Source organism: Melospiza melodia, chromosome 2 (genome assembly GCF_035770615.1).
Source record: "Melospiza melodia melodia isolate bMelMel2 chromosome 2, bMelMel2.pri, whole genome shotgun sequence".
Taxonomy (NCBI): domain Eukaryota; kingdom Metazoa; phylum Chordata; class Aves; order Passeriformes; family Passerellidae; genus Melospiza; species Melospiza melodia.
In genome coordinates, this window is record NC_086195.1 from 92,216,345 (window position 1) to 92,239,995 (window position 23,651).

At 36.8% G+C, this 23,651-nt stretch overlaps 1 protein-coding gene across 8 annotated transcripts in view; it reads right to left on the bottom strand.

Moving 5' to 3' along the window:
• Positions 1-358: 358 nt before the first annotated feature.
• Positions 359-23,651, bottom strand: part of AKAP11 (A-kinase anchoring protein 11) — a 50,929-nt gene continuing 27,636 nt past the window's right edge. For 2 of the 8 annotated variants that reach the window (XM_063149356.1, XM_063149363.1), the window contains 9 exons: positions 22,932-22,979; positions 21,364-21,498; positions 20,251-20,515; positions 15,133-19,789; positions 12,829-12,984; positions 8,943-9,056; positions 8,182-8,228; positions 5,635-5,795; positions 359-1,074 (listed from right to left, as the gene is read on the bottom strand). In XM_063149356.1, the coding sequence (XP_063005426.1) occupies positions 928-1,074; positions 5,635-5,795; positions 8,182-8,228; positions 8,943-9,056; positions 12,829-12,984; positions 15,133-19,789; positions 20,251-20,515; positions 21,364-21,498; positions 22,932-22,979 (5,730 nt within the window). In that variant the 3' untranslated portion in view covers positions 359-927. Of the gene's footprint in view, positions 1,075-5,634; positions 5,796-8,181; positions 8,229-8,942; positions 9,057-12,828; positions 12,985-15,132; positions 19,790-20,250; positions 20,517-21,363; positions 21,499-22,931; positions 22,980-23,651 lie in introns of all 8 variants that reach the window. The other 6 variants (XM_063149357.1, XM_063149360.1, XM_063149359.1 and 3 more) reach the window with 6 other exon arrangements.

A 23,651-nucleotide genomic window follows, 5' to 3' on the forward strand; every position in this document is an offset into this window, starting at 1 on the left:
AAGGAAATTCATATGTGGCTCTTGGAAAGGAATTAAAACTATTTGAAAAGATGGCCAAAATCCTCAGAAATTTGTATCTTCTACTTTTAATACATCTGTGTGAGAGACTAATGTACAAATTCTCTGACACAGAACTAGTGTCACAGAAGTATCTGCATACAAAAAGTCTCAGTAAAAAATTTAGCAATTTAAATCTGACTGGCAAGCTTCAGGAAACCTTGTTAAAGAATTACATACAAAATTATGCTCAACTTCGCACTCTGCCCTTCTACCAGAAGTTACCAGTTCTACAGGAGTCAACAAATTCATGCATTTGCACCTCAGCAATTTCAGAGCAGACTATCCCATCTTCACCATCTTCACATAAATTTAAAACTGATAAAGGTGGCTATGAAGCCAGACTGTATTACGGGGCTGCTTGGGCAGGTCACAATTTTCTTCCTGGCAATGCTGCTCTTGGGCATGTAACACCTGGCCAAAATGAATATTTCTTCCACTGTCTGCAGCAAGGTATTCCAGAGGAGCTTGTTGCTGAAATCAGTGCTCTTAGTCCTGCTGTGAATATAACACACAAAGGAGTGGGAGAAAGCTATCCTGGCACAAGGGAATAATGAATATCATGTCTGAGACTGTCTCCTGTGGACTATGATCACAGACAAGGGTTGTTCATAAATATCTCAGTGGTATGAACATAGCAGTAAATACAATTTATGCGTGGGTGGACAACACCGATTATGGACTGAATAAACATACCATGTGCACAGTATCACAAAGCACAGCACAGCTATTTTGACTTTCACCTCAAAGTCTTTTAACGCTGACTATTACTTAAACATTCACTAGCTGAATTTTACTTTACACATCTGTGTTCCTTCTATCTCCTTTCAGAAGAGGAATGAAGTGAAGAGTGTCGCATCTTTGGATTTTTCAGACATTTTCCAGAAGCCAACTGACCAGAGATTTACTCGGAGCTTGCTCTCCATCAGATGCCGTCTCTATAATTTCACAATATTTCAGCACTGCTTGCAAGAGATCTCCAACTTTCCAATCTCTTTCTCTCAGTCTTCTAGAAAGCTAAAGGGGAAACAGGGGAACACAAAATATTTTGACTAGGACATCCTGATTAAGTTACAGAAGTTATTCTTGAAACATTAGGTCATAAGAGATCAGTTGTAATGAGTTAATCGTTATTCCCGCATCTATAAAAACAAAAACTTCCGCAAGAATTGAGCACTTTTTTTAGGGCAGTCTTCACAAAACTTTCTTCTGGAGGGAGCACCATTTTCAAATTATGTGGTGCCACAGGTATGAGGACTGTGGTTCATCAAGACTGCAGAAAACAGGAAATTCTGAACACAAGATTAAGACATTTGCCACCCCTCCCATGCCAATAATGCATGTATAAAAAGACAAAACTCTGTCTTAATAAAAGGATGTGGATTTTCCTTTCACAACATATAGTGTGGTTGGGGTGGCACAGACACTACCCTCAATGAAAACAGTTTCTTCAGTGTTGGGAAATTATAACATCTTGGGGAGGAGGAAAAGGTGATGATTAAGTTAAACTACCACTCAGGAGCAGAGATCAGTGTAGTTGAAAACATTTCTTTTCCCCCAGGATCCAAAGGAAAAAATCTTCCATTGCTGATGTGTCAAGCTCAGCTATATGTGTAAGAAAGCCTACCCTAAGGAAAGAATGAATTTGACAGCTTGCCCAGGAGTAAAAACCTAACAATTTTTAGTTTAAATAAATAAACAAATACCCACACAAACAAAGTATTCTCTGTAGCTTTCTGGACACCTGTCAATGCTGAATTTTGTAAACACAGTTTAGACATCCTACTTATTCCCTGGAGCTGTAAATTTTAACCCCTTTTATAGTCCCTACCAAGACATTCCACATATTAAGTTTAAAAAAAGTAATACACAGTGTTCAGGGAAATATTTTTCACAGCTACAAAATTAAAAATTCATATAGTTTCTACTGTGAGACCTGTCAGATTGCAATAAAGTTCTAAAAAAATAAAAAGGAAGACAATCTTTCCCTGCTTCTTTACCTAGCCGATGTTCCAACTGCAACAAGGCAGGTGATAGGACTGACAGAAAGAACATGGTTATAAAAACATGTATCAAACAATTAACTTCTTGAGAAAAACATTAACTTGAACAAGCAAAAAATCCTCTCTAATCCTGAGCATAATTTATTCTGAACACTGGCAACTTTTCTCAGTAGAAATTAAGGACATCTTTTCTATATAAGAAGAGACTGAAATCTGTAGTTATTTCTGTGAATTTCAAAGCAGAGCACAGGAAGTAGGAGCTTTATATTCTACAACATGCAATTTCGTAAATTATGTTTGTTCGTTTATAAAAGAATGGCCATTTTTCTTTCCTCTGCCAGAGGAAAGTGTGGCTAATGTCCAAATACCTACTTCAGCAAATGAAATATAAAACTTTGGTCTAAATAAGCTTTATACTACAGTAAAACTACAGAAGTGGCACCTAAATTTTAATTTTATGTTTAATCTCACTATTTCTTTAGATGACCAATCTGTTTCTTCCTGCCAGACAAGTGAAATATTAGAGTTTACTCAAAATAAGACTCTTAAACAGGTAAGTATGGTCTCATTAAAAATGGAATACATATGATTTTTTAATCCAGGCACTTGCATATCCACATTGTCAGGCATCTCACAGAAGTCAAGATCTATTCTAATTTACTGATTTCTTGTTATCCTCCTAACAAATGTATTTTGTTACATACATAGGTATTTAACGTCCTTCTGCCTTGCTGAGCATAACAAGCACCCTTAAGTAAGAGTTCATACCCAGCTGCCGCAAGTAACAAACACCCTGCCTGGTACACGCTAGGAGCCCGCCTGCCTTTTCTGCAGCCACATCACAGCGGCGGCTCGCCACCCTGCTGCGCTCAGCTAACACGAGCCTTTGCTCCCTTGCAGGGCTCACGCACTGCCTGCAGAGCAAATGGCTGCTTCCGAGGAGCTCTAAGGCCCGCCGGGCTGCCCAGAGGCCGGGCTGGGTGACGCCCGAGGGTCCCCGGGAGACGCCGCGGCACCGGCAGCGGCCACGGCTCCTGCTGGGCTGCAGCGCCCCCTGCAGGGCCGCGCTGGGCTCTGCAGCAGCCGGGAATGACCGCTTCCAATCGAATTCCCTCTGGAACGGAGAACGCTCCCATTGGGAAGTGGGATGGAATGAAAAACAGGTAATCATTCTCTGCCTCCGGGGAGGGAAACAAAATTTCAATTTTTTTTAATATAACTGCATCTGGACAACTAAAATAATATATAAAACTAATTGAAACAATTAACTACTTAGCATTTTCAGGAGTGCATGACTACTGCCTGCCAGAAGGTCTTACCTTCAGGTGTCAACTCAGAATCAATTTATAACTGAAGTGTCAAGTAGAAAAATATTATCATTTTTTAAGAGGGCACACATAACAGACACTGCTATTTTCCAGAGTGCTCTTCTCTTATTAATGTCATCTTATTAAAGCAGCTGGAGTCGTGGTCAGATTCACAGCCAGCTAATATATATATATATATATATATATCTTTCCTGTGTGTCCTGGAGCATTGGCTCAAATCTCAGCACCACAGCTCTGCAGTCTCTTTACTCAGAGCTGGCCAAAGAACAAGGAACTCATGGAAAAATTTTTAAAAGAGGCACCTGCCATCTCTTTTGTGTCTTTCATATTATATTGTTAGATAAATGTGTCTCAGGTACACAAAAAATGAATTATTATTAACACTTGTGGGTCCTATCACTATTCTACCCAAGTATTTGCAACAAGATTGATCGAGTATTGAAACAGATGAACAGATCTTCATGAGAAGGCAAAAGATTTCATGAGGTCAGAATGACTGTTATCCCTAACTCAAACTCATCGAAAAAACCTTCAAAAACCTCCAGAGAATGCTCAGCCAAGCATGTGAGAACAGAAAAAGTGATGTATTTTCTTCTTTGTGTTAAGGCACTTATAAACAGTAACAAAGAAGAAACATATTAATATAAGGACTAAACCAAATAATTTCAAATAGCACAGAAACGGAGAAAAGTATTCTCAAACTGCCTTCCAGTTTACGGAAGCACAAAGTCCACTCTGTCAGAACTAATGTACAGACAAATATATTCTTGAAATAATTCTAAAGCAAACATACCAAGCTCCAGAAAAGGAGGATAGGGCATATACTTCTACATGCCAAAACAACGTTTCCAAACTTTTTGAGTTATTTAAAGTAAGAATGCAAAACTTCCTACTCTCACAATCCAATATTCACATTCCATACACTTATATAGGCAGAAAAAACACTCCAAAATTATCATTCTCTTTGTGTGTGATGAAGGCAGGAGCCTCTCTTAGGAGAATGCAGACCAGGTACAATCTGGACTGGCCTCTAGGCACCTTTCACAATTCTCCAGTAACTAAGCACCATCGGTGCACACATCCATCCAGCTCTGCGAGTCTACTTTGTCATACTGACCTTTACCTCCCACTAACTCCACTTTTCTCCTGATATGATGATGTAAGCTTTGGAAAGCCCCAGGCTGAAGAGAACAATATTAAATTTCAGAACCAAGAGCAAGCTTTTTCTTCCTTAATATTCTGGTAAGTGCAGTAAGTCATTTTTGCCAAGATCTTAATTGTTAAAATGCTATTAATGGTATCATGCTAGCATTTTTTCACATTATCAGGTCACAAAATACAAATATTTTATAATTATTATTCCTATGAACCTCATCATTAGAGACAATTCCTATATATCTATTAAGTTAGCCTTTCCATAACAAGGTAATGTTAAAGTAATTTCTTGGTTGATTAAAAAATATAAGTTTAATGTAAGAAAATCCACATTATCATGTGTAGTTTGGTGTGCAGCCATGAAAGAATAGGTTTTATGATTTTATTGGAATAGTAAGTTTCTCTCACGTGTTTCTGATGGAAATACTCAGGACAGCATGCATACCAAAATACTGAGCCTTTCCAAAGACACGCAAATTGCTAATGCCCAGTTCTTTGAAAGTTTGATTAATCAAATGAAAGTAAAGGCACCTAAGAATAAAAGAATCTTATTGAGAATTCTTTTTAGTAGTTTTGGTTTTAGTAGCTTACAGAATAAAGACATAACATTTACTTCAAAACTAAATTTCTTTCTCACAAGATAATGCATCTTTGCTGTGAAAAAACCCCAACAAAACATAAACAAAAAAACCCCACAAACCAAAACAACCCTAAGCAGAACACATGAAGTTAGAAAAAAATTTGCATGACCAAGTTCTTGTAAAGACTCATTTTATAAACAATTAAATACTAAGTAAAAAATGCTTCAAGAAATCTAAATTTCACCAAACAGAAATTATGTGATTGCATCCTTTTTGGAGTAAAACACTTGTAAGTGGAGAAGTGAAAAAATCAGCTTTGATGCATACTGATTTATGTATGGTATATACACAAGCGAAACATGCTGCCCCACTTTGACCTCTCAGGATTTAAATAATGATTTTCCTCAGCAGTGAACAGCAAATGAAGTAATAGCAGCTGGTAAATCAAAGCAAATGGAAGCCAAGGAAATCCTTCCCCTTTCCCACCACCCATCAGGCCCGAGTACTTACAAAGACGAATTCCCTTGCAGCGGTGTCGCGGAAGTGAAGGTCAGACACTTCTGTTTCAGAAGCTGCCAGCCACTGGAGGGCTGCTCTGAGCTGTGGGTCCACTAGATTTGGTTCCAGATCAATATTCATTATTGATAAAGTCTTTCGCACTTGCTCCAAACCTAACATTAAATATAAAACAAGCAAATCTATAGCTTCAAATTGTTTCAAAAAAATCTCTGTAGTTCACTGTTTATAGACTGTATTATCTTAAAAACCCCTCAATTTAGTGTACACAGATAATATGAAAGGAAAAAAATAGATTGGTCGCAAGTGTTTCAGAACTTTCCCATTAGGAAGTACTGTTTATCCCATTTACAACCATGTGCAAACATAACTACATATTAAAAGATACATAAACTATAATGACAAGAAATTTAGCATAGACTTTCATTGCTGTTCATTAAACAGCAATGGCTCTCACATGGTCCATCAGCTCCTTCCATTTCAAGCTGCAGTTTTTTGCTATGCCTTCATTTAACTCATTTTAAGAAGTATGTATTTCTGAATTCTTTCCTGCACTGATCAGACGGCCTCTTGAACTTTTCCAAAATACACCGCTGGTTTACTGAGGCATATCCAGTTTTTCAACATTTCTTTTACAGCATAAGCTCCAAAAATTTGTACAGCATTGGAAGAGTAGTAAATAACACTTAGGAACTACAGTATTGTCAACCTCTCTTCCCAAGCTGTGTTTCTGTATCCAGCTACCACAGAGATCCTTTATCGCAATCCCAGAAACAACTAGGCACGTATGTAGTGCTCTCCAAGCTGGAGTCACTGCTTCCAGACTACTGAACTTGACTCTAGAAACATGGAATATATCAACAACACAAACACTTATTCATGTTGAGTTTAGCTCAATCTCGATACTCTTCCAACTAAGGTTATGAAAATTGAGGTACACAAGGTATTCATTCCCAAGCGGCAAAGTCAAGCAAGTTGAAACAGATTCCCACAGAAGTAAAAGCAAGAGAAAATTAACTAGCAAAACTGTCAAACAGTCCTTTCAGTGGACAACAGATTATTTGTCTAGGAGCTCCAAAATTTAACTTCTTCATAGGAGAAAGAACAATTTTAAAAGATTATGACAATGTGTGGAAAGCATTGTGGTAACATTGCTGGGAAATTTTGGTACATTTTTTAGTATTATAAAATAGATGTACCTTTAATAATAAGGCTTTGATTCAAATTCTTTGGTGACCAAGGCACAGTCAGCTTAGAAAAAGCCAGACATTTCCAGGTATGACATGAACAGAACTTCCAAATGTACAACACCAGGTACAAAGTGTTTTACCTAGCACACTGTTTAAAGAGTCCTACAATTACACAACAGACAGACCCTTCTCAAAACAATAGTGAGAAGGTGAGGAAACTACACTGGAAAAATTTCACTAAAAATCCTTAATACAGTATAAAGGAGGCTGTTGCACTAGAGACAGTAGGTGACACCCAAGCCATGTAAAGAAAAAATCCCATCACTATCCTAACTGAGAAATTTGAATATTTGAGATGCCAGAACTTTTAAAGTTGAGACCAAAAGAAAGCAAATTAAATCTGCAGATTAGAAGATATTTTAATAACAATTATTCTAAGGAAAAAATACTCATTAATATAGATTATATAGCTTTATTTTCTTATATCGTTAGAGTAACATCTCCTTTAATACAATTAAGAGATGTTGGTTACTTAGATACATTTTCCAGGAGCATAAAAAGAGAGAAAAAAACTCCAAACCAACCAACACATCTTTCTGCTTACACTAAGACTACTTGAAGATGTGCAACAAGGCAGAGTATCATCTGAAAGGAAGTAGCAGAAGTTCCTGGAAACACTTTATCTTCAGAACACACCCAACACAAAGACCAATGTTACAACATCAGCTCATCTTAAAACCATCTTCACACACTGTGTATTGGCTGTTCTCATTTCAGTTAACAAACTCTGGCGCATCAATCACACTGGAACCAGACCACAGAGATCTTCTAACAAACCACAAAGTTGTAACAACTGGATAGACCTTATGTTATACTTCACTAAGAAGAGATGGAAAGTAGCAAATGAATCAAATCCAAGATTTTTATTATTTTTTATGACTCTCTTCCAAGATTAATGTGCCCAGTTTGAGTAACTTCTTCAGCATTTTGAAGGTAGCCATGCAGATGCATTGCCATGGCTCCTTAACAAATATTTTTCCTAAAAGTTAAGCTCTGCCTACAAATTCACACTTTCAACAAGCTGATCAAGGTTCCCTACCTTATGTTATTAAATTTATGTAAGCATCAGTAAGTAACTAGCACTTCCCAAAGGCTGCAAATTTCAGTGTATTAAGAGGATTATGTAGGGCTTTAATTGAAAATTCTGACGCTTGACTGTCATTGATTATGATGAATAGAGATGATAGAGTTGTCACCTGATTTTGCAGACTATAAAGGCAAAGAATTAACAAAAAAATTAATGTACAGTGCACAGGACAAGAACAGTAGCATATGCAGGAACTGACGTTACCTTCTACAGCATCCTTAGAATCTTCATCTTTATCTTCTGTTCCATCACTGTATTTTAATTAAGAAAACAAAAATATGAATACAATCCAATATATGCAGTAAATGTAGTAAATTCTAAGACTGTAATGAAGGTTGAACAACAACAAAATCATAAAAGAATTAAGGAGTGATCATGAAAAGCAGCTTTGCTTCTCACATCATTTCATACTGTAAATGGACTTATCATCAATGTCACAAGATTTTCTCTTAGGAAAAGAAGAGAGAAGAGAGAAATGAGAAAGGTGTTAAAGGTGCTACTTATTGATTTTAATAGTTTTGCTTCATATGTGAAAAGGTTCAGCCACCTTATGTCACAGATATGAATAGGTATAGATAAGCCTAAGTGGTCTATAAAAACCAATTACTATGCAATTCTGAAAGTTTACACAAGCTAAAGGGAAAAAAAACCCAGAAATCCTGTAGGAAGCAAGCTCTAGTCTGCATGAAAAAAAAAAAAAAAAAGTAAATCTAAAGACTTAAAACACTTCAGGCAAGAACATGCAAAAAAGGGACCCTTTTGCAAGCAAAATACATTAATCAGTTTTAGCACAGAAAAATTTAATCATTCAGAGTGGATTAATTAATGAAAAAATCATATTGTGAAGAAGAGTGTGAATAATGTATCAGCATAAAAAATGTACTGTATTTTTATTTTCAAAAATGATGATTTCATGCATTAATTATGAGGAACCCATCTGGTTTATATTTCTCAACTCAACCAACCTGTCTGATGTTGGAAAGGATAAATTCTCCTCATACATATCCCCTTCTAAACCAAGACTGCTCCAGCTACTGCTGTTACCATTACTGCCAGGAGAAGAAGAGAAGACAGCTGAACTAGAAAAGAACAATAGCTCAAACTAGAACCTTCATTTTCCTTACAACTCTTTTGTCAAGACATTTAATGCAAGAGCACTGAAACTTTCTAGGTTTACTGGAACAAACATGGCTCTCAGTGCCATCCAGAGCAGTAATGTGCACAATAATGCAAAACTAGCAGGTTTCAGTACACTGGTGAAAGGATTAATTTGTACTCATTAATTTTTCAGATCAGTGCTAGCAGCAATTCTGTCCTCAGGTCTAAGCACAATGCTTGAATATTTCTAAAAGCTAACAATTTCAAAAGGATTACTCATAAGAAAATAGATTACATCTGTATTATTTGCTTAAGGAGCAGCTAACAGTTAATAAAATTATGCACTGTGAAGACAACTTCACATATAAAATCCTTCCATCTCACTCCAAAAACCCAGTAACGATCTCCAACAACCTGATGAGAAGGAATTCCTAGAGTAAAGAATTGGTTTTTTTCATTTTTAATATTTTTCTCTAAGTTGATCTTTTAAAAAAAGTAGGTTTTCAAATCTATGAAAACAATACTGAAGAGATTACTTCACTTACAGTTCCCAAAAATTCTGCACTTATTCTATGACTACATTCAACCAATGCAAGGAACTGAAAAAACTGAGCATGTCCTTACACTCATTAATTTCAGTCATTATAAACAGCACAGTTTGTTAAGCCTGTCAATATGTACAACACTGAGCAACTCATATGATTAAATCTCATTCCCCCACTTCATACCACCCCCAGAGGATGTCTGGAAGCCTTCCAAGAACAGGACTTGCAAATATCCAGCATTCTTCAAGAAAGCAGACTGTCTACTAGAGATGGCATGAGAAGCTGAGGAGTAACTGCAGAGAAGAACTGCTGCACGTAGACGCTTTCTCCACCTAAGTTTTATGTGACTGTTGAAGATCATTTCCACTCATTGCAAACAGAAGAATCGGGGAAGAAAACATTTCAAGAGACAGACATTGATCTCTTTCAAGTGTTTGCCAGTAACATTATCACCTATCAGTGTCTCTTGCTCTCCAGCATGCCTGCTTGGATTCCAATTTCCAAACAATGAACAGCAGGTTAGCAAGTCCACAAAACAAACACACTCAAACAACGTGAAAAAAGTTTAAGAAGTTGCAAGTGCCTTATTCAGTACATTATTGTTTATTTAGACTACAAGTCCAAAGAAAATTCAAAGAGTTCTCTTATTATGCTAACAAGAAAAAAGAAAATTAAAGAGCAGAAGCTTCTGAAGAAACCAATTTGCAGAGAATGCAAACCTGGTCTAAAAAACATTTCTTGAGCTACCGTGTGAGACTATCACACTTTATATGAAATATTAAATTTGGCTTTAAATCATTAAATACAGGTATAAAAAAAGTTAATATAGCCTATTGGTATCAATACTTTACACTCACAGTGCCTCCTTCACTGGAAGTTAAAAATGCAGAACAAAAATAGAAGTAAAAGCTGTGCTGGTCTGCAGGCTAAAGGATAAAGAACTTGTCATCTAACAGAGTAACCTCTGCACACTACTGTTCTGATTAGGTAAGAGACAAGGCACTTTAAAGAGGTCAATCCTGGTCTGAAATAATCATATATATTGAATCATATGATTGCAGTGAGGTATGAGAAAGAGATGAGACCTTTTCCTAATTAACAGCCAAATTAGCAGTCTATTAAATAAACTCCTGTAACCACAAAACACGCAATAAACAGACAAAGGCATTATAATGCCTCTGTAATTGTTCATGCAGCTCTTCAACAAAAGCCAGCAGAAGAATAACAAAAAAAGCAAGAGGCTTCTGCTCTGAGTTATAACCCAACCTGGATGCTGGATGGAAAGCCTATGTCTATGCCTATGCTTATACCTACAAATCAACTTTTCTTAGAGAGAAAGCTTAAGAACTTTTTAATTCTAAATTTAAGTCACCAGATTTAGGCATGAAAAGCAGAAGACACAAGCACTTCCCTGCATAACTAACTAGCAAGTTCTCTAAATACTTTTCATCTTAATGGAGCTGCCCACAGGAAGCAGTGAATTAATTTCTTGTGTTGCTTTGCTTGTGCTTGGCTTTTGCTTTACCTGTTAAACTGTCTTTATTTCAACCCATGAGTGCTCTCACCTACACTCTTCCACCTCTCACCCCCATCCCACCTTGGCAGGAATGACTGACTGCTGGGTGGAGCTTAGTTGTCAGCAGGGGTTAAACCACAACAGGGTATTATCACTGAGTCTGTGCTTGTTACAGGTCTCCCCCTGGCTATCTTTTTTTACAAAAGGCAACAACCCCAGATTCTTGCTTCCACCTGATAAAGTTCAGCAACACAGATGAACACACATGCTGTTACCAAGCCACAATTAGTTCTGTAAAACCAGCTGATCAATTTGCACATGCCTTTCCTTCATCAACACTTTACTATCCAAATTATGCCTCCCGTTCTATAACTAACATGTTAACTGAGATCATTCCTCTTCTAATGAGACACAGATTTTCTTTCAAATTACAAAAATTACCTTTTCATTTACATCTGTTTTGGGAATGATAAATCACAAATACAACACAGGCACCACTACAGGTCCAGAATTTTTTTATACTTTTTCCCTTTATCAACTAATCTATATTTTATTGTGTAACTGCCAACATAGTGAATATTCTCCCTTATACTCAGATTTTCATCATCATTTTCACTTGCATCATCATTTTCATAAGAGATGATGTTTTAATAAAATAACTCTGAGTTAATGCATTTTTTACAAAATTATTAAGGTGCATGAGTGATAAATTGTAGTAGTAGTTAAGCAAAATATGAAAAATACCGCAAACATTTAACTGAGCAGTTTCACATTGGTACCAAATAACCTAGTTGGATATTACATAAGCAAGCATGTCTCACATACTTTCTTTAATCGCAGCAATGATGGAAGTACTAACTAAAGAAAAAAAATCTCTCTCTCATTTCTGCTATTCTTCAACAGAAATGCTGAACTTTTTCATATCAAATCACAAAAAACTAAGTTTATTCATTCCTCATACATTCCTTCTACAGAAGCTGGGGCCACAACTCTCAGTATAATTCTCCCTGGAAACAGGCAGAGACATTGCAAATTTTAGAACTGCCATTCTAATCTTTGTTAGCTATCAATCAGCCAGGAACAGTACAGTGAGAAGCTCTGTAGAAAACATTACTAACTTGAACAGGTAAGTTCCAGTATTACACACCTGCAATTCTATGGCTGGCAGTATATAAATACTCCACCAATGTCAGTTAGAGCAGCTTATAAATTCCAGTTCCAAAAAAGACAAAAACAGCTGTAAAAGCTCAACATGCAAATTAAGCTATTACTTTTTTCAAAAATAAATTAATTTATAGAAAACGTTTTCTCAAGGATTAGGTTTTAATATTTTAGAGCACAACTTATAAACTGTATTCTCAAGCTTTATTTTACACAAGGTAGTTGTTTTTAAAATGCTTCCATCTTTTGCTAATACTTAAATTTTGTATGTACAGTTTTACTTGATGTGATTCCCTGGCATCAATGACAATGCACTCTCCATATATTTTACAGAGTATGAACATTCATGGCCAACAACATTTTGTAAGAAAACAAAATCATGATATTAGAGCCATTTTTAATAAAAAAGTCATTGTGTGTTGAAGACAAAAATAATCTCTTCTCCCCCAAACCCCAGGAGAAATATCACTTGATGACAAGTTATTTGATGTCAAGGTAACTGTTTAACTATACTAACATCTTTATAATTACCTGTCACTTAGGTGAAGAAAACTGCTGCTCTCATCAGGATGTTCATCTTCAAAACTTAGATTGGACCAACTCCCAGTGCTATCATCACCAATACTAAGACTCATCTGCTGGCTAACAACAGATTCAACAGAGTGAAATCCTTCTCTTCCAACAGAGCTAAACAAAAATTTAAGACAAAAACATCACTGCATTTCATGCTGATCTGTGTTTAGTTCATTCACAGCAATTTAACCCCATTCCAAAGACATTAAATTCCATAGGAAAAGAAAAGGTGGGGAATCCCTTAATTTGTGCCCTATTCTAAACACAAGAAATAGTGCAACCAAATTAATCTGAGACATCAACAGGCTTACATCAGGGATTGCTATGTGGAATTCTTTCATTAGAAATCAAAGAGAGTGGTACAAAGAATTCTCTCATTTGGAATATTATTTGCTATGAAGCACAGAAGGCACTGCAGCCTTGCAGCCTGTGTATCGAGGTACACCTGTCAAGCAGAAGACTTACCATTTCTGAACTTGTTCACCCTAGAACAGTTTGGCTATTTTCCCTGGCCTGCCTTCAGTACTAGCACTTAAGTAGTCTGCTACTGAGGGCAAAATGCTAAAGTATGAACTGGTGACAAAAATATTAGGATTCCATTTTTTAGAAAGTTTTCTGCAAAAAAAGATTTGTTTTTCTCCTTCAAGAAAGTGTAGCAATGCATGACTTGTACAGAATTTTTCCCCTCAGGAAATAAGTTTAATTTTTTTATCCAAAAACCAATCAAGCAACCATACCCCACAGAAGTTAATCTTTAGAAGACACTTTAAAAATTCATTTGAAGTCTGAATTCCTTATTAAAAAACCAACCAAATAAAAAACCTTACCAAATGAGAACATGCAGTTATGAACTAACTTTCATGTGCACACTGTGATTATCTATATATATGTATTTATGAAGCAGTAGGAAGTTCAAGAAAAATGATCAGCCTACTCCCACATAGCAAGCAGCCACAGTAACATTCGCTATTTAAAAAGCCAACCTTAACCACATCATGCCTAACACTTTGCTCCAGTAAGCACAAATTTGCACAAATATGTTCCTGAACTGGAACCCACCAGGGTAATAAAAAAGGTAATTTTTCTCATTTTTATTTACAGTTATACCAGCACCAGCTGTCTACATCACACAAGGCAGTTTCTAGAGGATCATATGCATTACATACCACACGCTAGATGACAATAGAAGAAATATTTATAAATTCTGTCACAGCAAAATTCTAATAATGCTTCCTTGCTCCAAATTTAATAATAAACAGTATCCCTTTGAACCCTGCATTTTGTTGTTGGTGTATTCTAATTAGAATTTTTAAATAAAAGTGTCATCTTTGATACCATAGGTACAGAAAAACATCACATGACTTTTTTCTTTAGTCACACATCAAGTAAAGACTCAACCCTGTTGTGCAAAGACCAACAATATACTCAAGACCACTTTTATGCTCTTAGTATTTATGTGTTTCATATCAAACCTTGAAAAATTTAGTTCAGTCCTACTGTAAAAATTACTTCAAAATGAAAAAAAAAAAGGGTACGGATTGCTCTTGGACCTGAAAAGATTTCACTATGGTCACAGCACAATCAGTTTGAGGAAAGAGTTGTTTGCAACAGATTTACTGTGGAAAATATTTCCTATTTATAAGCCTAATAAAGGAAACAGTATGTTACTCTTTGCTAAATACACAAGAATTTCAAAGTCAATTCCCTCGTTATTGTATTACTATTTTATAAGCTAAAGTGTAGTTTAGTAAGTTTCTTTTTCTTAAAGTAACAGGTTATTTTTCTTTTGCTTTTTTTCCTAGTAGTAAAGACACTATCCCAACACAGCCATAATAAAAAATGAAGTCTTCATACAACAAAGCAATGGCTCATTTGACCAGCATCAGATGTTGAAGAGGAAGTATGAACGGGGAACACACTTGGATTCTGTCATGGCTCATAGATCAACAAAACCTGTAAAGACTAGTATGTGCAACTGTAGGTACTATTTTGAAGTTGAAACAAAAAGTTCCACTTATTCGTCACCTACTAGAACATATGTGCTGACATACATAGTATCCTTGGTTTCAACCTCATATAGATGGAAAAAAGCTTTTTTTCCCTAGTTCTGAGTGATTTAACCAGAAGAACAAAAAGAAAGCATTCAGAACATAAAGTGTATCTTTCTAAGAAAATATATCTAACATTCCTTCTGAGCACATATTTCTATTAACAATCCTTTTTCTGGTAAAAAATGCAACAATAAGAGAAAATTAATATTACCTTATGGTAACTGTCTGACCAATATTAGTCATAGCAGATGTCATTATTTCAGTAGTAAGGCTTTCAGCAAAACTGACTCCATCTTGTCCAATACCACTGTCAGCTGTCAGACTTGTGTAACTCAGCTCTCTTTCTGCTTTCTCTATGGCTGCAGTAGCTCCCTTGTCAGAAAACACCATCCTCTGCTCTACATCAACATGAATTTTGGGAATATCAAGCTGAAACACTCTTGAATTTTGACAGGCACCACCCAATCCAGAATGAAGAAAATGCCTCACTGGAATGCAGGATCCTTGTGCAGGTAGATGATGGGACATACTTTCTGTACAGTACCGATGTTCCTTCATACTGCAGCATCTACAGACAGTTCCAGGAAAAGGAGACAGTTTCTCAGTGTGTGAGAGCTTATCCCCATTTTTTCTGCTTTCAGCCACATGGAGAACAGCTGACTCTAAACTCATTTCTAGAGTATCATCTGCTACTTTCCTAGCATATTGTTCTATAGCTTGAATTATACCTTCACTGTAGCCGTTTTCATTTATATTACCTGTACTATGATAGAGTTTATGATCTGGGGAGAAAGGAAGAAAAGTTCTAGAAAACCTTGTTTTAATGAGATCCCCGGTGACTTCATCAAATTCAGTCTTTTTATACAGACAGGAATCTGTGAGAGACTTCGGCAAACATGTTCCCGACATTTTCAGTTTCTTCCTGACATCACAAGTGATACTGTGAGCAAGGGATTCAGAAAAATGTAACAACTCTGTACATTCCGTTCTCTGTGTGCAGACATTCCTCTCAAACACTTGACCTCCACAGTGATGAATGCTGCTTTTCACTTGCTGTACTGCATCTTTATTCCCTGCTTTGATCAGCTCCAGCTTACCATTTACCTGTGCATTTTGCCCAGGAAATGTCTTTCTGCTGCATCTGAATCTGGTTTTTCTAGCAGCTTGCTGCAAGCCTGATTTGATAGACCTGTAAGCAAGTCTGCTGGCATACTGATCCACCAAGAGCTCGGCGTTACCTCCTTCTCTTTTCAGAAGGCGGATAATGTGATCTGCGTACTCGTCAGTCACACTTTCACAGCTTGGGTACTTGGAAGTCAAACCTGTTGTGCCTGAACCTTGTGGTAAAGGAAGCCCAGATGAATCTCTCTCCCCCAGCCACTGGTCCTGTACTGGGCCACACCATTCTTTTGAATTACCATCTTTATCGCTTTTACTCACATAAAAGCAATCTACCTGGCAGTTAACCCGCTTCAACCTCAACAGCTTGCAATGCCTTGATTTCACTACTTTCTTGGCCTCATTGATGACTTTTCCTGCCATATCACCTGCATAATTCCACAAGGAACTACATGTCTCTTCTGGGATATTTACAAATGCAGTATATCTACATCTTTTCTTTTGCATCCCTAACTGAGCCTGCCTGCCAGCTTCTCTTTCATTTGTTTTACCACCTAAATGGGAAGCAGCCATTTCAGTCGCTACGGAAATTATGTGGCTAGCTAGGCTATCTGCATACTGAATTGTTTTGGCTGAATGCTCCCCTTTCTCAACAGGCACTTCAGAATGATCTTCATCTTCACTACTTTCCACTTCTTCAGAAAGCGACCGCATGAGTTTCAGCATAAATTCCTCATTTTCCAAAGAGTCGTGTTCAGTTTCAGATGAATCAGCAGTGGGTGGATTGTAGGGTGTAGAAGGTGGTGTTGCAGGTGCAAATTCCTTTGCTAATTCTCCCTTGAGTTTCTTGGACAGCTTTCTTAGATTCCTTTCAGAACTACTTTGGCATGGTACTAGAGGAGTTGGTGGGGGTGTGTCGGGCAGTAAACAGGTATTTCCATGTTTCAGGCTAGATTTTTCTTCCATCTGCAAAGCACCTTCACTGCCAAACATCTCTGAAGGCAAGCTATTTGCATGCAGAAAACAATCAGTCTGCCTGTAATTCAAAGCTCCTGCTGATAGTTTCTGGGTATCACTTTTTTTGGAAGGCTTGTTTAAGCATGTTATTGAACAGCTTCCTGTGTCAGTACAGTCCTCTAGAACATGCCTAGCAAAAGTCACAGTGGAACAAGGCGGTGGTGATTTTGAAGAAAAATTGTTTCCTTTTTGTTCTTGCCAACAATCTTTAGATTCTAAAATACACTGAACAGAATGAGTTGGAGTAAGAAATTTACATGGATTATTCAAAGGCAACTGTTGTTGTTCCACAATTATAGAAACATTACTTTGTTTCTCAGCCTCTTGCTTCTTTATCACACATTGTTCTTTTCGACTGGTATCTCTGTAAGTCTGTGAGCTCACATTACATGCTAAATTCTCACTGGTGTTGCATAACACAGTTTTACTTTCTTCCACAGATTGTTTTATGACATATTTGGCCAAATGATCTGCAAACATGCTCTTGGGGGTGTCTTCACCACTACCTTGCACATTAGGTTTTTTATCTATTACTTTTCTTGTCAAGAAATCTGAATACTCTTCTACTGCTTTTGTTACTCTAGATGAGGTTATGGTTTCATAAGCTTCATTTACTATCATATCTACCATAGTTCCAGAGAAAGTATTAATGCCTTTTGACCCACTTGTTAATTCTGAATTATTGTTCATTGCAGATCTGTTATTTGTTAGTTTGGTATCATTCTGGTTACAGAAGATGGATGGAGTACTTTCCGTACTTTGACCATGATCTGAAGTTAGATAAATATTTCTGAAAGAAGCAACTTCCTCCTCTCTCATTCTGCTGGAGAAAAATGGATGAGTGGAGTCTTTGAATATTTTTGTACTGTCATCAGCATTTGGAACAGTGGACACTTTCACTTTGTAAGCATCAGAGGAAACCTGCTGCTGAGAAAGGGCTCTTCCAGCTAAGGGCACAGGTATTGAACTCACAACACCAGAGGTACAAAATAGAGCCTGCTGTACTGTATATTCCTTCTTGGAGTCTTGGACTGGCTTTTGTGCTACCCTATCATTAAAATTAGGAGAAACTGTGGAAGTCTGTGTTGACTCTAACATACTTTCTGCACTTACATATTTGATATTGTCCATGGAAACACTAATGGCTGCTTGTGTTGTGAAGGTCACATCAACCTGAGATAGTTCAATAAATGCCTCCTGAATGACAGATTCAGACAAATCTCGGGCATAGGACCTTACCACTTTGTTTTCATAATCAAATGATGAGGACTGTGCAGTAGGTGTTGATGGATATGAAAACTGGCATACTTCCATAATTCCTTCAAACACAAGTTCTTCAGCGAGATCTGCTGCAAACCGCGCAACAGTGTTGTTAAATATTTGTTTCTTTACCTGACGCAACTCTTTCAAAGCACCAGTTATAGCTTCGCTCACCAAGAAGTTTGCTATGCCATTAATGGCACGCTCCTTCAGCGAGATTGCTCTGCGTCTTCCAATCTCATAAAAAGCCATTTGAAAGACTGAAGAAGTCAACCTAGCAGCCAAATGGCAAAGTGCATTTGTGCATGAAGAAACACCTTTTTGGAGGTCCTTAAATGCACTGCCAAAACTTTTTTCAACCAATTCAGTTGCAAACTTTTGAATGCTGTCTCTTATCATTAGTGACTTATGTTTAGATTTTGTTTGCTTCTCTGGTTCCTTACTAGTTTTCATTTTGAGATCTGTAGCTTGCCGCCTCTTCTCTTTTACAGTCACCCTTTTGTGTTTTGAATAATTCTCTGCACACGTTTGCTCTGATGAGGACTCAGAAAAAAGAACAGAACCCAGTATTTCACATGAAACACTGTCAGCATATGCTGAGTAGCTGTCATAGCCTGCACCACGGTGACTTGGACCTGCCCCCTCTCCAGCAAGATTAATTCGACACAGGCATTCGGAGGAACCGCAGCTCCCCAGGGGGCTGAAGGCCGATGTTCGAATGGGGCTGAAGAATCCCCCATTCTCCTCCCCTGATGTTCTAACGGGGCGAGGGGAATCCGGGACCTCCAAGATGCTGCTGTACGGTGACTCCGGCTTACGAGGAGTTGGTTTCTTTACATTGGCTGGCAGAGTGGGACGATCAAACTTGAATTTCTGAGGGTTCATCGTAATGCTTGCAGAAGACAATTTTTCATGCGCAGTCCTCCTTTTCTGGGCAGGATTCCCTAGGATGGGATCCCTAATAATTTTACAAGAGTTTTCCAAGGCTTGTTCCAGCTCATCAAACCGATCAAAACTATCAAAAAATTCACTCACTTCTGAGTCTGAATCCTCTATACCATCTTTTACTACTGGAATTTTTGGCAGCTGAAGTTTTGCCTTCAAGCTTTTTTGATACCCTTCTTCATCTAAGAAGATGATGGGGCTTGGGCTGGAGCAATCTGACTCAGAGGATTCAGCTGGAGAGGAAGAAAACAACGTTTTACGTAAAAAATTAACACCTTGATCAGAAGGATTATATGGCTTATAGAAACTCCTTTGTATCCAGGGATCAGAAATTGAGGTTGTAACTGAATTCTTTACTGAGGACCGCTCCTTAAGTCCCAAAATATCTATCAAAGTAGAACATCTGGGAGATGATTTTCGATGTGCAGAACCCACAACAATCTTTGAGTCAACAGCTTCTAAACATTGAGCAGGGACAGTCTGTGAAGCAGCATCTCGATGGTTTTGAGAAGAAAAGCTGCATGTACCTGAACAAAAAATAAAAAAGGTAAAAAGAGATTGCTTCAAAACCAAGAATTTCCACAGAACTACAGCAAACTGAACAGATTATTTAATGGCAACTTCTGGGTTTACTATTGTTGCAAAATGCTAGCTCATCTTTCATGATTAAAGCAATCTTTCATTTTCTTTAAATCCTATTATACAAATCTAATTACTGACAAATTAATGTATCTTTTAGCACATAAAGTAGAACAAGATTTTATTTGATATCCATCTGACAATAAGATTAGAATCTTTTGTCCATGAGTGAAACTCATGGAAAACTGCTGTGAAAAGAGCAAAAAAATTTTTTTTCCATTTCATAATATCCCTTTACAAAGCATGATTAATGTAAAAATAAATTACAATATATTTAATTTTACTTTTTTATTAAATTCTAACAGCCAAAATTTCAAATACCAACTTCCACAAGTGTGCAAGAACTTACCAGCACTTAGTAGCTTTGAAGGTTCATCTTCATCTAAGTGTTCGAAAGCAGTGACAAAATCATCCTCAATTGAAGAAACTGACTGATTGGTGTCATCATCTTCTCCATGGGTGGTCTCTGTTTGATGTTTTTGTGAAGAGTTGATTTCCACTGCATACCTTATGCCTGCAGTATACTTGCTTAGCAAGGTGAATATATAATCAGCTTTGATCCTTGGGAATGAAGGAGACAGCCTCATCACACAAAAGACTTCAGGAAGCTGATTCTAGAAAAAGAGAGCAACAAGAAAACAGACACAGCAATCTTCAAGGGATTCATTCAATGCATTTTTATGAAGTGCAAATAATTTCAAAATATTTCAAATACAAGGAAATTAATTCAGCAGTTTGTGCAGAGTGATAGCTAGAATGACTTCTTCATTTTTGTAAGGTCTGCATTCTGAATAAATCAATAGCGCAATAATGTAACACAACCATGATAACATGCACCCAAGAATCCATTAAAGAATTCATGATAAAAATTTGTGGAGGAACACAGTATTTCAGAGCATGTTTATGCCATATAATACTTCAGTTTATAGGATATCTGTTTCTTCGAGGTACCTCTAATCTTATATGCAATGCTTGTAATTGGAAAGAATTTAATTAGCATGGCAGTAATGGGAACAATATAGAAATAAAAATAATAGAAATTCTATCATTAACAGCATTTATAATTTTTTTAAGAAAAGCGATCACTGAGTTTTATGAACACCAGACATTCCCTTGATTATGGGCACCTCTGTTTCAACAAAAAAGTCTGTTGAAGATGAAAGCTATCTGGGCAGAGCAGAGATAGGTAAGTTGACAAATTTCGTGTTCTTTCTAAATTGCCAGTGAAAGGGACTACAGCCTAGCAGAAGCACAGGATCAGTACCATAATTAAATATTTTTTAAGTATTTTCTGTAAACAATACAACACAGTTAATTTTCATGAAACAACAGAAATATAATATTAATACTACTGCGGCTAAGATGGCCCAAAATCGAAAGCAAGACAGGGTGTAATAAGGCTAAACTCTTTAGAAGGCAAAATGTAATGCTTCTGACATGCAAGAAGACACAAAAATTTTACCTGATGTTTCATGACATAAGGTTTTGCCAAGCTTTTCTTTATGTCTTTTAGAAACACAGCCTCATTTTCTTTTAATTTGCGCAACTGGAGAGATTTCAGAACATCTGGAAGCTCTACAGAAACAGCTGATAATTCCTGAATTTAAATAAAAATCATTGAGAATACAAAACCAAAAAAAGAGCAGGCAAATGACAATGGGGTTGATTTCATACCTCCCCTAAATCCTAACAGCTGCTAATTCTGGTAAAGTTTTTTTCTCCCCTATTTCTTACTCGGTCCCTCGCTTACTCTCTCAAACTGTGATGTAAAGATTGTGTAAACAAGATTTAATTCAGGTCATACTTGGAGGATGCCTAAAAGTCATAAAGCAGAATCTTGAAAGAGCTGAAAAGCATCTGCATATCCTACAAAATACCCAACTACTGCGACCTCTGCTAATGATGGCTCTCAATGGACCTCTCTCTACATGATCTTTGTGTCCTTCTCTTGAACAGTATTCCAGCTCCCTATCACAAAAACATGAGCAAGGCACTTCTTTAACATGATTTTGGACAACCTTTAGATTTATCTAATACAGAAGAGGCCTATGAAAGAGTTCCAATTTTTTTTCCAACAGTCCAAACACTACTGATCCCTACGGTTCAAAGCAAATCTCCATAAACCTGTTCTGTCCAACTTTCCCTACATTCCATCTAACTCTAAATGATCCAACAGTTCTTACCCATACTTGAAATAATATCTAGTATAATAATTTGAAGAATTAGCAACATTGATCTAATATGGAACACAAATGGATTTAAAGTTTCTGTTTTACATTTTAAAACATCAGGAAACTATTACGAGCAATCTCTACTAAGATCTAGACAGAGTAGAAATATGGAATTTTACTGTGAACATGTATGTTATGAATTATATTGATATGTAAACTGCACAGGAAAGCTAAATCTGTAATTTATGAAAACAGCACATCATAACTCTGTTAGTTTGCTACACTCCACCTTTTAAAATAATATTTCCTTTATATATCTATATATATCTATATATATAAATCTCCAGAATAACATCTTATGGCATAACCATAATACTGACTTCTAAATCCCCATCAGCAATTCACAGCTAGAAGTCAGATCAGTAAAGTTCAGTTTAGTTTCACACATGCAACTGCACCATATCAATATGCACAACTCAACTAAGGATAAGACAGCAAACCAAAATACTGATACACACAAGTTTTTAACACCAACAACAAAACCCAAACAAAAAAAAAGCACCCACAAAAACCACAAGCAACTGAGGCCCTTCCCACCCAAACATCCCCCTGCACTCTATTGAAGTTGTTCTAGAGCATCCTAATACAAAGACTGACCCAGGTAACATTGTAAATATATATAAAACACTGATTATCATATTAAAATAATTATTTTCAACTTTTCAATGACATTTAAATCTTAGGCTTTTAAATACCTAAGATACATCTATTCCATTAATTAAACACCAAATTTCCTCCATCTAAAAATCTAGGTGCTACTGAGAAGAAATTTTCCAGTATAGATAGACGGATATTGTACCTGCAAGTGAGCAGTTCCCATCCCTTCTGCAAAACCTATAAATGTAATCTGTAAAATAAATACAAGAGTACAGTGAAGTACAGTATTTTTTTTTGTTTGTTTCTTGCAGATATTTAAGAGTTTAAAATTCAGCAGACTTAAAGTTAAAGCTTCATTCTACTGCCACAAAAACCATACCTTAGGGCAGCACAGCTTACTCAAAGAGCAGCACACAGTCATACATAAAGAATGGTAATGCTATACTGTTTGACTGAGAAAGGTCAGATCAGACTGAAGAGCATACACAACATTTCAAACTCACTACACAGGAATTATTCTAGTGGCTGGTATATACAGAGCAGCACATACATGCCTCATTACATCTGTTAAAATAAAGATGATTTTGCAAAGATCAGTGCTCATCCGTCCTTGCTTCAGGCTGGGCACGGATGAAACTGTTTCAGTCCGAAATCTGTCCAAGCTGATAAACTGTTATACATTTGGATATACTGAATAAAGCATAATGCCATTATGCAATTTACCATGTAAATTGATTAGCCTGAGGCCAAAACACAACAGATTACTTAAGCCACATGTTTGCATGTCATTGCCAAGTAAACAAACCCTAACCTAAAAGAATTAAAATATTCAACCTATCAAAAAAAAAAAAGGTCTTGTCAGGCTCCAGAACCTAAAGTATGCCAGAAATAACAGTTTTACCTCAGTTTTTTGTGCTTGTGG